This window comes from Sebastes fasciatus, chromosome 20 (assembly GCF_043250625.1).
Source record: "Sebastes fasciatus isolate fSebFas1 chromosome 20, fSebFas1.pri, whole genome shotgun sequence".
NCBI classification, from domain to species: domain Eukaryota; kingdom Metazoa; phylum Chordata; class Actinopteri; order Perciformes; family Sebastidae; genus Sebastes; species Sebastes fasciatus.
In genome coordinates, this window is record NC_133814.1 from 12,595,534 (window position 1) to 12,607,636 (window position 12,103).

Genomic DNA, 12,103 nt, shown 5'->3' on the forward strand with positions numbered 1-12,103 from the left:
GCCTCTAATGCTGAGCGCTATTACGAGACAAGGTTGCGTGACATCTCACCCCAAAACACGCGCCGCAGGTCATCAGATCCAGTGTTGTCCCCATTGCACCGAGAGAAGTGTGATGAAAGTTTGTATTCTTTCCTTTTTATTCAGTTCAGCTATGGATCTCCAGGTCTGAGCCACAATGTGCTCCGAACTAGGTCCACGAGATGCGTCAAGGACGACGACGATCCAGACGACCCTTTCAACTACTTATGTCTGAAGATTACATCTCAAAAGCTATTCCCTCATCAGTGCGAGATCTCCTTTCCAGCCTCATTTCAGACAGCATGCATCCACATCCAGAACTACACTATAGAAAAAAAACATCTCCCACCAGACTATCCCCTACCTACAGTATGCTGGTGTCCTGTTGCACCTGTGACACCGGAGAATCAATTACAAAGTTGAGGCTGGTAATGAGGTCTCCAGTGACCTGATCCAGTGACCATGGGACAATATAGAGGTCTTCAATCTTTAATGCATATTCACAAAGCCGGCTGCCCATGTCTGGCATCACTGCCCCCAAAAGATCAGAAGACTGAAACGCACACTAGGAGTATTGAAATAAAAACAAAATATGCAAACTAGGGCTGTCAAAGTTAATGTCATATTAACACGTTAACGCAAATTCAATTTAACGCTACTAATTTCTTTAATGCAGTAAAGCAACTTGTGATTTTTAAGTGGTAGCGGGCTCAGTTTTAAAGCTAGAGTGGAGATACTGGTATCATGCGAAACTAGAAAACTGAAGGAATACAGTATATTTTGGCAAGGAAAAACTGTTATGGCCATTTTCAAAGGGGTCCCTTGACCTCTGACCCCAAGATATGTAAATGAAAATGGGTTCTATGGGAAGCCACAAGTCTCCCCTTTACACACATGCCCTTTTTATGATAATCCCATGCAGTTTTGGGCAAGTCATAGTCAAAGTCAGCACACTGACAGCTGTTGTTGCCTGTTGGGCTTGAGTTTGCCATGTTATAATTTGAGCATATTTTTTATGCTAAATGCAGTACCTGTGAGGGTTTCTGGACAATATTTGTCATTGTTCTGTGTTGTTAATTGATTTCCAATAATAAATATATACATACATTTGCGTAAATTTGCACATTTACCCACTCCCATGTTGATAAGAGTAATAAAAACTTGACAAACCTCCTTTTAAGGTACATTTTGAACAGATACAAAATGTGTGATTCCTTTGTGATTAATTACTATTAATTATGGACATTCATGCAATTAATCGTCATTAAATATTTATAAATATTTTTCGATTGACAGCCCTAATACAAACATATTAAAATTTCAGATTAAATATAAATGAACAGTCACAAGTTGTTGTGCAATTAAATAAAATATGGAGAACTGGGTCAGGGCCCAACAGTTTTAGAAGATGGAAACTAGCCAGCAGCTTTGGGTTGACAGCTTGAGTGACAGTATATTAATTGTTGAAACTTCATAACTGGATAGATAATAGTCACGTGTAATTATACCCTTTGTTTCAGGGATATAAATATCAATTTGATTGATTTGTTTAAAAAAAAAGATAAAGAGGGTTGAGAGAGGTTATGAGAGAAAAACAGACAGACGTGAGGTACAGAGAGACAGTCGTGTTGTGAATGTCTGCACATTCTCGCAGCGAGTAAGAAAACTTGAGCCATGTTCTACTAAATGACCATATGTACTGTAGCAACCTCTGAAGGATCACCTTCAAACACTTGTGGTCTGTGTAAATGCGCCTGTGTGGGTGTAAGTGTGAGCATGTGTCAGAAGGAATTCACTCCTTGGATGTGTGAAAGCGAAGATGATTTCCTTTTAGCCAACCTCATTTTAGTAAAAAAAAAAAAAAAGGAAACAAGGGGTCAAACTTACAAACTTTCTCTTCAGCTTGCCCTTGCCGCTGCGGATCGGCTTGCTCTCGACAACGGTCGCAGAGCTGTAGTCCGAGCCCATGTCCAGGTTGTCGTCTGCTGAGACGCTCTTGCGGAGGTAGGCAGCTCGGGCCCGGAAGTGGGAAAAGGGCGACTGGGAGCGAGGGCGGGCCTCGGTGCACCCATCGTGCTCGGGCTCATCTTCGCCCTCCATGTCATCCTCCAAACGCCACAGCTCCCCTGGAGGAGTACCAAAAAAGGACAAATGATGAGATCAGGGAGCAGTCAGAAAGCGAACAAGAGAAGAAGAAAGAAAAAAGGAGAGAGACAGATTGGACGGATAATGAATAGTTATTTCTACACCGTAATTATTGCAACCTTACTCCACAAATTGTGGAATGTCATCCGCTGATTGCTTTCATAAAACATTTCCTGAATGTAATCAAGCTGCCTTTTAAGGTGGAATATTTTATACCCAAACATTATTCTCAGCCTGTCTCCTTAACAACTTGATTATGATTCCATACGCTCGAGAGAAATGATGGCTCGTGTAAAATGAGGAGGAAGGAACACATTTGCAACGGCGGTGGCGTTTTTTCTGCTGCTCTGGCATGATGGCTGAGTTGTCACAGTCACACAACAGAGATGGATGAGTGCTGTTAGAACGTAGCTCCGCTGCACCCACTAATCACAGCCGACTCCCATCGCTCTGCGTTTGATGCTATTCAGATGCCCTGTCAGCGTCCGACGCCTGGCTAGCAGCACTCATAAAACACTTACTGGTCTTTCAGTTACTTACCTGATGCATGCTGGGTAAGTTGCCGAAACTCTGTCCATCAAGGTGAAGGACATTGCTGAGTTACTTAAAGCATAAATAGACCATAAATACTGAAGCATGCTCACATATAATTTGAATAAAAATTCAAAATTAAGCCCAGTGGAATGAAAATGTAGAAAGCAAAACAAGAAAAGTTCTGTAAACAATGAGAAACAGGCTTCCCTATGTTTTCACAACTTCTAGCTCAGGAGCATTGCCAACACTGTAACCTGAACAACTGTAATGTTTCAAGCTGGCAACATTGCTAACGTTAGCTAACCATAGACTGTATATGATGTACGACATGACAGCTCCCCAAAAGTGAAGCCAAAACACCTCAATCGCCCCCTGGTGGCTGGCTGCAGTATAGGTCATAAATCCTATATCCTATTTTCAGATTCATACTTGTATTTGACTCCAGATACCCAAATGTGCACAAGCACAGTAGTTTTTCATGATGTCCCATATGTCCCCTTTAAGCCTCAGAATTGCCGTGTAATGACATCCTTTATTAAAAAATTTCAACAGCAGGTCTTTTGGCAGTGACTGTCTTTTTGAGTGCTTTAAACGCTCTTCAGCGTGTGAAATATTACAGTATCGGTTCCACTGTCTGAGCAGCAGCCAAAACACATCTGGCTTCCAAAGCTGAGCCAAATAACACTGCAACAAAATGACGAGGGAGCAACTCATGCGAGCTCTGAGACATACTTGTCATAAATACGGGGTGTTGCTTAAATCCGTGAATGAAGTGTAGCTCGGTTATAAAACAACTTGAATTTTAAAAAAAAAGTTTTCTCAGCACCACTGGAGAGATTAAGAGAGAGAGAGAGCGAGAAACAGAGAGAGGCAGCATCATGGTCGATGACAGCGGTTGCTAGGCAACAAGGGGCCACGTGAGACTGTCTCTCTCAATTTGATATTGGCAACAGAGCAGCAGTAGGGCAGGGGGAAACAGACCCAGACAGGTAAAGTGAGGACATAAAATGGAAGCACTTGGGCTAAATAAACCAATCTCAGGGAACGTCATTAAGTCCAGGATCATTAGAAGTAGTAATAGTAAAGATTGGTTGGGAGCAGTGAGGGCTGGGGCTGTCTCAGTGCTCCTCTACTAAAGTCATTGTTATAGAGGACATAACGTTCTCATAGAACAAAACAGAGGTTGGGAATAGAGCTGCAACTATTAATCGATTAGTTGTCAACTATTAAATGAATCGCCAACTATTTTGATAATTGATTAATCGGTATTAGTCATTTAAGAAAAAAAAGGTAATAATTCTCTGATTCCAGCTTCTTAAAGGTGCTATTGAAAACATTCAGCCACTACATGTCGCATTCTCCCTCTCCTGTTTCATTGCATTTACTTCACAACAAGTCGTTGCCAGGCATTTACTGTCAATCTCAGCCATTTATCTGTTTTTTCCACAATAACTGATGATCCAGAGATACAACGTGATACCAACGTTGTTTTACTATTGGCTCCCAAGCCTTGTTAAAAGTGGGAACCAAACATCAGATATCTTCAACAGAGATAAACAAAACATTAATTTTGGACCCGCAACATTTTTTTAAATGCTCAATTCACAATCATAATTATTTTTTTTCTGTGGATGTTTTTTTTTTTTTTTTTATATTTGTTATAATTAAAAAAATATTAAAACAATATACATAAAAATGTTATCAATAAGACCTTTAAATGTGAATATTTTATGGTTTCTTTACTCCTCTCTCTAGGACAATAAACTGAATATCTTTGAGTTGTTTACAAAAGCATTTGAGGATGTCATCTTGGTTTTTGGGAAACACTCCTTGACATTTTTCACCATTTTCTGACATTTAATAGACCAAACATCTACCAATACAACATTCTCACAACTGCCATCTACTGTATTTAACTAGTTTTCATTCATCTACCAATCCAACATGTCATGGACCTTTCTCTGCGGTCTCAAACTGACAGAACTGTGCTGCATTTACAGATTGACATGCTATTTGTTTTTAGTATTTATGCAAATTTGCGGGTATCTTTGTTATAACATTTTAATTAATCAAGAAAATAATAGACAGACAATGAAAATACCCGTTAGTTGCAGCCTTAGTTTGGACTGTGAAAGGTAAAGAGAGTTGGCAGGAGGGAGAGAGAGAATTAAATTGAAGCACTGCATGCTTAATGAAGTGCTTAATATTAACTGAATTTAGACAAAAGGCAATTTTGCCCTCAGATTTTTGCCACTTAGCTTCCAATAATATTTGAGATATAATAATGAAGCTCTAGCATAAGTTCAGTTAGAAAGACTAAACTGGCATGCTTACGCCTGTAGTTTATTTGTCATATATCCTGTAGAGTCTAAGACTTTCTGGCAATCTTCTTCTTCTTCTTCTATCTTGAAGATTCACTTTTAGATCGCTTCGTCTGATGATTTATAGTTTATTTATGGTCAAAATTAATGTTAGGGCAGCGTGGTGGCTCTGGGGTTCAGCAGCACAAAGAGAAGAGTGACTGTGTTGTTTTATTACACTGTGAAAACTTCGGGCTTGTCTGAGTTGGCACCTCCTGTGTTGCTGCCTGTCTCTCTGCGAATCCGGTGGGACTTTGGTTTTACTTCAAGTGGAAGACTTTGCCTTATTTTAATAAGTTCCTTTCCTCTGATGTGTGCCGTTCCTCTTCTGTCTTTGTAAAGTTACACATTTCTCTTCTCTCAAAAGCTACACAGAGGACAGAGTGCGGGTTTCAGGAAGTGGAGGGCTGAGGGGTTTGTGTTCATCTCTTGTATTAAACATCACAAATAAGGATGATAATAACGCAGCATCCCGACACTTGAGATGTGACAATTGTAATCCGTCTGGTGGTGGTGGTGGGGAGCGTTGATCAAGTCGTGTTGTGCGACGTCAATCAGCAGTGACGGACTGTTGACAAATGTGTGTGTGCGTGTGTGTCAGCGCATGTGAATGAGGAGAAGGTTGCGTGAAAGGATGTTTGATGTGACGGCTGCAGGCTTGCTGACAGCTGCGGAGTCTGTCCATGTCTCGGATGGTGTTAAAGGGTCGGAGAGAAGATTGCTTTACAAATGACCCACTTTGGAAAAGTGTGAGAGCTGCTAGGAGCAGAATCAACTGATGTTTAATTATCCACTGAGAAATTATGAATGCATTAAAACATACCGTATGTAGGTCACTTTTGAAGCAAGCTCGAGCATAAGTTTCACACCCTTAAGAAATGTCCAGATGAATATTTGACAAATATTTGGTTCTATTTTTTTTGTTTTTATTTGTAACTTGTGTTCATTCAGAGTTTGTTTTTTATAAAAAAAAGCTCCTTTTTGTATGAATCAAAGCGTAACACCAAGGCGTAATGTAGGGTTTTCCTTTCATATAATAGCTTCACCACCTGTAAATGTTTTCATCCTTCCATAAGATGAAAGCTATCTCTGTCAGCAGGTTACAGCTTCTGGATTCTCCATGACAATTTCCCCTCTCAGGTGAAGGAATTGTGTTTGATTTAGAAGCAAGAGAGAGAGAGAGAGGATATAATGTAGCTGCTGTGTGCTCTCCATCAGGTGAAGCAAATATCAAAGAAGCAAAGCATTGGTGGAAGTTTGAAAGGAAAAAGAAACGGGATATGTTTGACTTTAGTTCGAGCTTTAGTGACCTCTTTCATCATGTATCTCCAGCGTGACACACTTATCTGATCGATAGCTCAAGAGGCGCATGTGAATTAAAAAGTCCAGAGAAACAGTCTTCCTGAAATTCACATACATCAAACACAGTGCTGGTAGGAAGACATGTATATCATTGCTATGAAGACATAAAGTGGTTGTTGCTGAATGAATGAGAATCTGCTGCTATTCCCTACATGAGTCACGGTGAAACATTATTTCATTTCAGGATGAAAAAGGAATGTTTTGAGCGACAATACCGTAATTGTGTGAAGTGCATTTTGAGAGGAGACTTTTAGGAGAATTTACTCAGGCTTTGTCAAAATCGGATTAGAGATTTGTTAAGACATTATGTGAACAAAGGAGTAAATAAACAAACCAGAAAGGAGATGAAAGAATCACACAGATGCAGTTGATTCTACAAAGTCACCCCGGTGCTGTTTTGGTAAACACACAATCCCCAAGCAACAAAAAAAAAATACTGTAGTTGTTTAGCTTCCGTTTTCTCTTTACCTGCGGGCGGCAGAGTGCAGGCCTTCAGGTGGCTGGCGGCGCCGGCGGGCGGGTTCTTCCTGCGAGGGGGACTCCCACCAATGAGATCAGAGTGATGGACCCTGGAGACCGTAGGAGACTGGGGGATGCTGGGGAGAGTCCGGGACTTAGCCAGTATAGGTCTCTGCAGCTTCCTCTCCAGTGACCTGGTTGGACGGCATTAAATACACAATTACATGGGGAGCATTTTGTTTCCAGCGATTATCACGATAACTGCTGATGAAAATGTCTATGAAAACTCACTGGAAGCACATTAAGGGATATTTTAATGGTCTGTACGAACAGGGGGGGGATTATTACAGCAACCTGGTTCAATTTTCATGCAGCATCTGTTTGTTAACCCGTTCTTTAAGATATTACTGTGCATACAATACCAGCATACATACACACGAGTACACACACTCACAGCTTAATGAGCAACAAGAGAGCAGCTGCACTGATCAATAGTGGAATTGCTTCCACCTCAGCATAATCAAGCTGGAGGCCATTTGGAACACAACCGATAGAAATTGCTTTCTTTTATGGCGGTTGATACCGAACGCTCTCCGGCGGGAACGCCAATCAATAACCGCAATCACAAGATCGGCTTAATAGCAAATTGGCGACAACTTACAAGTCACAACACAGAAGTCAAACAATCAGCATATATCAATGATGGTTTTGAATGTCAATGTAATTTAAAAACAAGACATGTTTTTTTTTCACCATTACTGTAAGTACAAATAGAAGCAACAGCCTTTGTTTTTCTGCAGCCTCCTGTCACCTTGTTGTGTCTCTTTTATCTGAAGAAAATACAGTGTTCAAACCCTTTTGTAGCTGACACAAAAGACTGTTTCATTTCCTAGATTGCCAGCATTACATCGCACTACAACAGATGTGATTAATATTACATGAAATCATCCCTAAAATCTTTGTGTCTCATGTATAATAGAACAGAGATAAAAAACAATACTGAGTCACTGCAGCGAATCCCCCCTCCGACGCCAGCTCTGATCAGCCTGATGTGATCAAATTCAATGAAATGTGGCTGGCATTTCAGACAGCAGAGTCAGTCTGGCACAAGTGGAAGATGTCTGTCTGACCTCCCAGACGTTTGTGTGATGAGTTTGGGTGCAGAACCCAGGTTGAAAATCAGTCCAAGACATGCGAGCTGAGCTCCCACCCCCAAGTCTGATGTGTCCCCCCTGCGGCGCGTTTTCAGTGAGATGGAGCGAGATAAGACAATGAACGTAGCAGGCTGATATTAAGATATGAGATTTATTTGCCTCATTTTGATTTTGACACAAGCATCAGTGGAAGATTAGGACACTGTGTGCAAACAAAGTCATTCCAGCTGACAGAACAGTGCATACGATTATTATGTATCAGGAGGCATGTGTGTCTGCTGGCTGTCTGTGGGAATTTTCCAATCTCTCTGTCTTCATGAGCTATTGTTATCGTCCTCTCACACGTCACATATTCACGTTTGCTTCATCGAGATTGATCACCGCAACGCCCATCTATTTTTTCCAAAACCATTTATGCTTTTGCTTTAATTTTAAAAGGAACGTTCTTTTGGGAAATTCACTTTTTTTGCCGAGAGTAAGATGAAGAAAATATGAAGCTGGAGTCAGGAGACAATAGCTTAGCTAAGGTTGTATGTATACTCCCGCATTCTGCGAGGTAAAATTACTCTTTTTGTGAATGTAGTCTTGTGGCTTTGAATAGAGCGATATAACGGCTTCAGTTCCCCGTCGGAAAGCGTCTGTGGACGGGAGCAGCAGAAAAACCACCAGCATTTTAGCCACCTAAAAAAAATCAATATCAGTTTAATTGTATGTTATATTAAGAATATTTTTCCACTTTACCTTGCCATGAGACGGACATTTCCGACGGGGAATTGAAGCCGTTATACTGTGGTCTTCAAAGATACCAGACCAGACTCCGTTCACAAAAACATAATTTTACCTCACAGAACACGGGAGTTGTCTACCGCTGCATCTATCGGTTAGTTTGTTTGCGTTATTGTGTGACTTACCACCATGTAAGTTAGTATATGTATGTATGTATATATACTGTACATGTAGCAGCGTCATCATGGAGAAACCTATGTCAGGTCAGGCCATTTTGACGCTAAAACATACACACTTTGACCAAAATTTGAATGTTGGGATCTGAATACATAAGGAACACCACTGGGAAGCTACAGAATGATATACAACCTCAAATAAATAATAATAATAATAATGGACCTGCCCTTTAAATACATATAAATGTCTCATACGTGGCCATATTGACCATAATACTGTCAACGCTCGCACTATAAATTCACATTTCATCACCCAATTAGAATAATCAAATATCATCAACATCAGCTGATGCAAGAGTGCCAATTATATCAGCCTTTTATCTATGCATGGGATCATATCTAATCCATTACATGCTTGACTTTACACTAGCAGATTATCAATCATTGATTAATTAATGAGAGAATCAAATGATGCGGCCTCATTCAGTTGTATGTGCATTATTACACACTGAATGGCAGCCTTCTAATCATCATGTTTTTACAAGCTACTTTTTGATATCATTTTACAGACATGTGCTCCAGAGTAAAACTCTAAATGCGGCTGACTGTGTTGGTGTAAACTACTTCAGCTCTCTTTTAACTCCCTTGGATGTCTGGCTCAGGATGTATTTTCAGGCTTGGGGCTATTTATCACTTGGGAGCTATCAGGTAAACCGACAGCAGGCTCTAAGTCAGCACATCCTGCAGGCTGGAGAAGTAAAGTACTGACATATGCCCGCTGTCAGCTAGTAAACTACTCCCCTGATAGAGAAGGTGGGTGTTGCAGTTGTGAATATTTGACCTGGGATCAGAGAATCCCTGGATGGGATTCAAAGCAGAGACACGGAGGACGCGGGACGGTCTGATGATGAATGATGCTTTTGTATTGCTGAATATCAGAGGAAGAGCTCATAGTGACTGTATACATGCAGGCATAGCACACACACACATACACTTTGATGGTAATAGAAACAGACAGGTCTCTCACTCCTCAGAAATCCATACTGACTTGCATGATAAAGCATTTGCCTGAAGCACACGCACACGCACGCACACACACACACACACACACACACTCCTCACAGTTGGCATGAGATGAAATAACTCAGGGTCCAGCGGTAAACACACGCACACACATACAACCGCACACATGCACAAGCAACACAGTTGTTGGCCTCCCACCAGCACATCATGATGATAACACACTGGGCCGAACAGCCGGCCCAGGCCACTCTGACAATTTGGACCTACAAACCTGTTGCTAAGCGACTCTGTCTACAAAAACAGGAGGAGATGGAGAGGAGAGGAGAGGAGAGGAGAGGAGAGGAGAGACAACGAATGGAGACAAGAGGCGAGAGGAGAGACAAGTAGAGGAGAGGAGAGAGGAGATAAGAGACAACAAAGGGAGACAAGAGTCGAGAGGAGAGACAAGTAAAGGAAAGGAGAGGAGAGGAGAGGAGAGACGAGTGGAGGAGAAAGGGGAGAGAGAAGATGAGAGACGACGAAGGGAGACAAGAGGCAAGAGGAGAGGATAAGAGAGGAAAGATGAGGAGAGGAGAGACAACGAAGGGAGACAAGAGGCGAGAGGAGAGACAAGTAGAGGAGAGAAGACGAGAGGAGAGAGAGGAGAGAGAAGATGAGAGACGACGAAGGAAGACAAGAGGCGAGAGGAGAGACAAGTAGAGGAGAGGAGAGGAGAGGAGAGGAGAGGAGAGGAGAGGAGAGGAGAGGAGAGGAGAGGAGAGGAGACACGAGTAGAGAAGAGAAGAGGAGAGGAAAGACAAGTAGAGGAGAGGAGAGACAAGTAGAGGAGAGGAGAGACAAGTAGAGAAGAGGAGAGGAAAGACGTGTAGAGGAAGCTTTTTTTGCTCCCGAGCAGCAATCTGCATTGTCACAAAAACAATGTCTTGCCCTGAGTTTTAAGCATCAAGTGTACCTCATGTTTTTCTGTTGCCAAATGTCTTATCTCTGGTGCTGCAGTCAAGGGACACAACTCACTTTCTTTGTTAGAGTCTGTGTGTGCAACAGCGTTAAAATGACAGAAAATGAATATGATTATTTTTTTAGAATGACACAATGAGGTACTTATGAGTAGGAAAAGGAGAGATAGCAAAAAATAAATATAGCCTGACGGTGTGATGTGTGAAAATACACTCTGTGAAAAATACTAATGTTTATTTGAAAATGTCCCGCATGCCAGCGAACCACCAACACATTCTGCACATGCTTTTGAGCACACAAAACTGCTGTTCTCTTTCTCGCTGCAGGCAAATATACAATTTGCTCCCACTTCAACAACAAGAAGAAGGTTTTTAGTGCAACAGATGTACAGCAATTTGTATTAGTGACCTATTTTAATGCTAAAAGTAGCACATGCAAACCCGCCTTGACTCTTCTCAGCTGTGGGATGTAAAAACTGCAACTGTCTCAGTATTTTCTCAACCCTGATACTAAAACCTAATTCTGAATTGTTGAGTCGAGTCATGCGTGGCGAGTTTATACCCTCAACCTTGACCCGGTCTGCTGTATAGGTTGTGACATCATTAAGGCTTGATTAAATGAGAATCTGTCTCCTGATGAAAGCTGTATGAAGGTGAATGGAGCTGCTGGAAGTGAGAACTATCCGTGGTGCTGAATCTACTTGTACTCCTTTTTACACACATACCGAAGGAGGTTTTTTGAAACTATCTTTGGTACGAGAGGCAGAAGATTTTAGCTCTATGTTCTAAGATTAAACACACACGGAAACAATTCAGACTAATATTAGAGCGGTCAATCGGTATTTAATTGCGATTAATCGCAAATTAATCAAATTCTTTATCTGTTCAAAATGTACCTTCAAGGGAGATTTGTCAAGTATTTAATATTCTTATCAACATGGGAGTGGACAAATATGCTTGTTTTATGCAAATGTATGTATATATTTGTTATTGGAAATAAATTAACAACACAAATCAATGACAAATATTGTCCAGAAACCCTCACAGGTACTGCATTTAGCATAAAAAAACATGCTCATGGCCATGCCAGTTTTTCCTTGCCAAAATAAATCATAACTTTGGAGCGTTATTTAGCCTCCTTCGCATTAGACATGGTTGGTACCAATGGATTCTTTAGGTTTTCTAGGTTC

At 41.1% G+C, this 12,103-nt stretch overlaps 1 protein-coding gene across 2 annotated transcripts in view; it reads right to left on the reverse strand.

Annotated features, from left to right (window-relative positions):
• Positions 1-12,103, reverse strand: part of ankfn1b (ankyrin repeat and fibronectin type III domain containing 1b) — a 145,554-nt gene that overhangs the window by 103,592 nt on the left and 29,859 nt on the right. For both annotated transcript variants that reach the window (XM_074619720.1, XM_074619718.1), the window contains 2 exons: positions 6,888-7,072; positions 1,906-2,144 (listed from right to left, as the gene is read on the reverse strand). In XM_074619720.1, the coding sequence (XP_074475821.1) occupies positions 1,906-2,144; positions 6,888-7,072 (424 nt within the window). The remainder of the gene's footprint in view (positions 1-1,905; positions 2,145-6,887; positions 7,073-12,103) is intronic.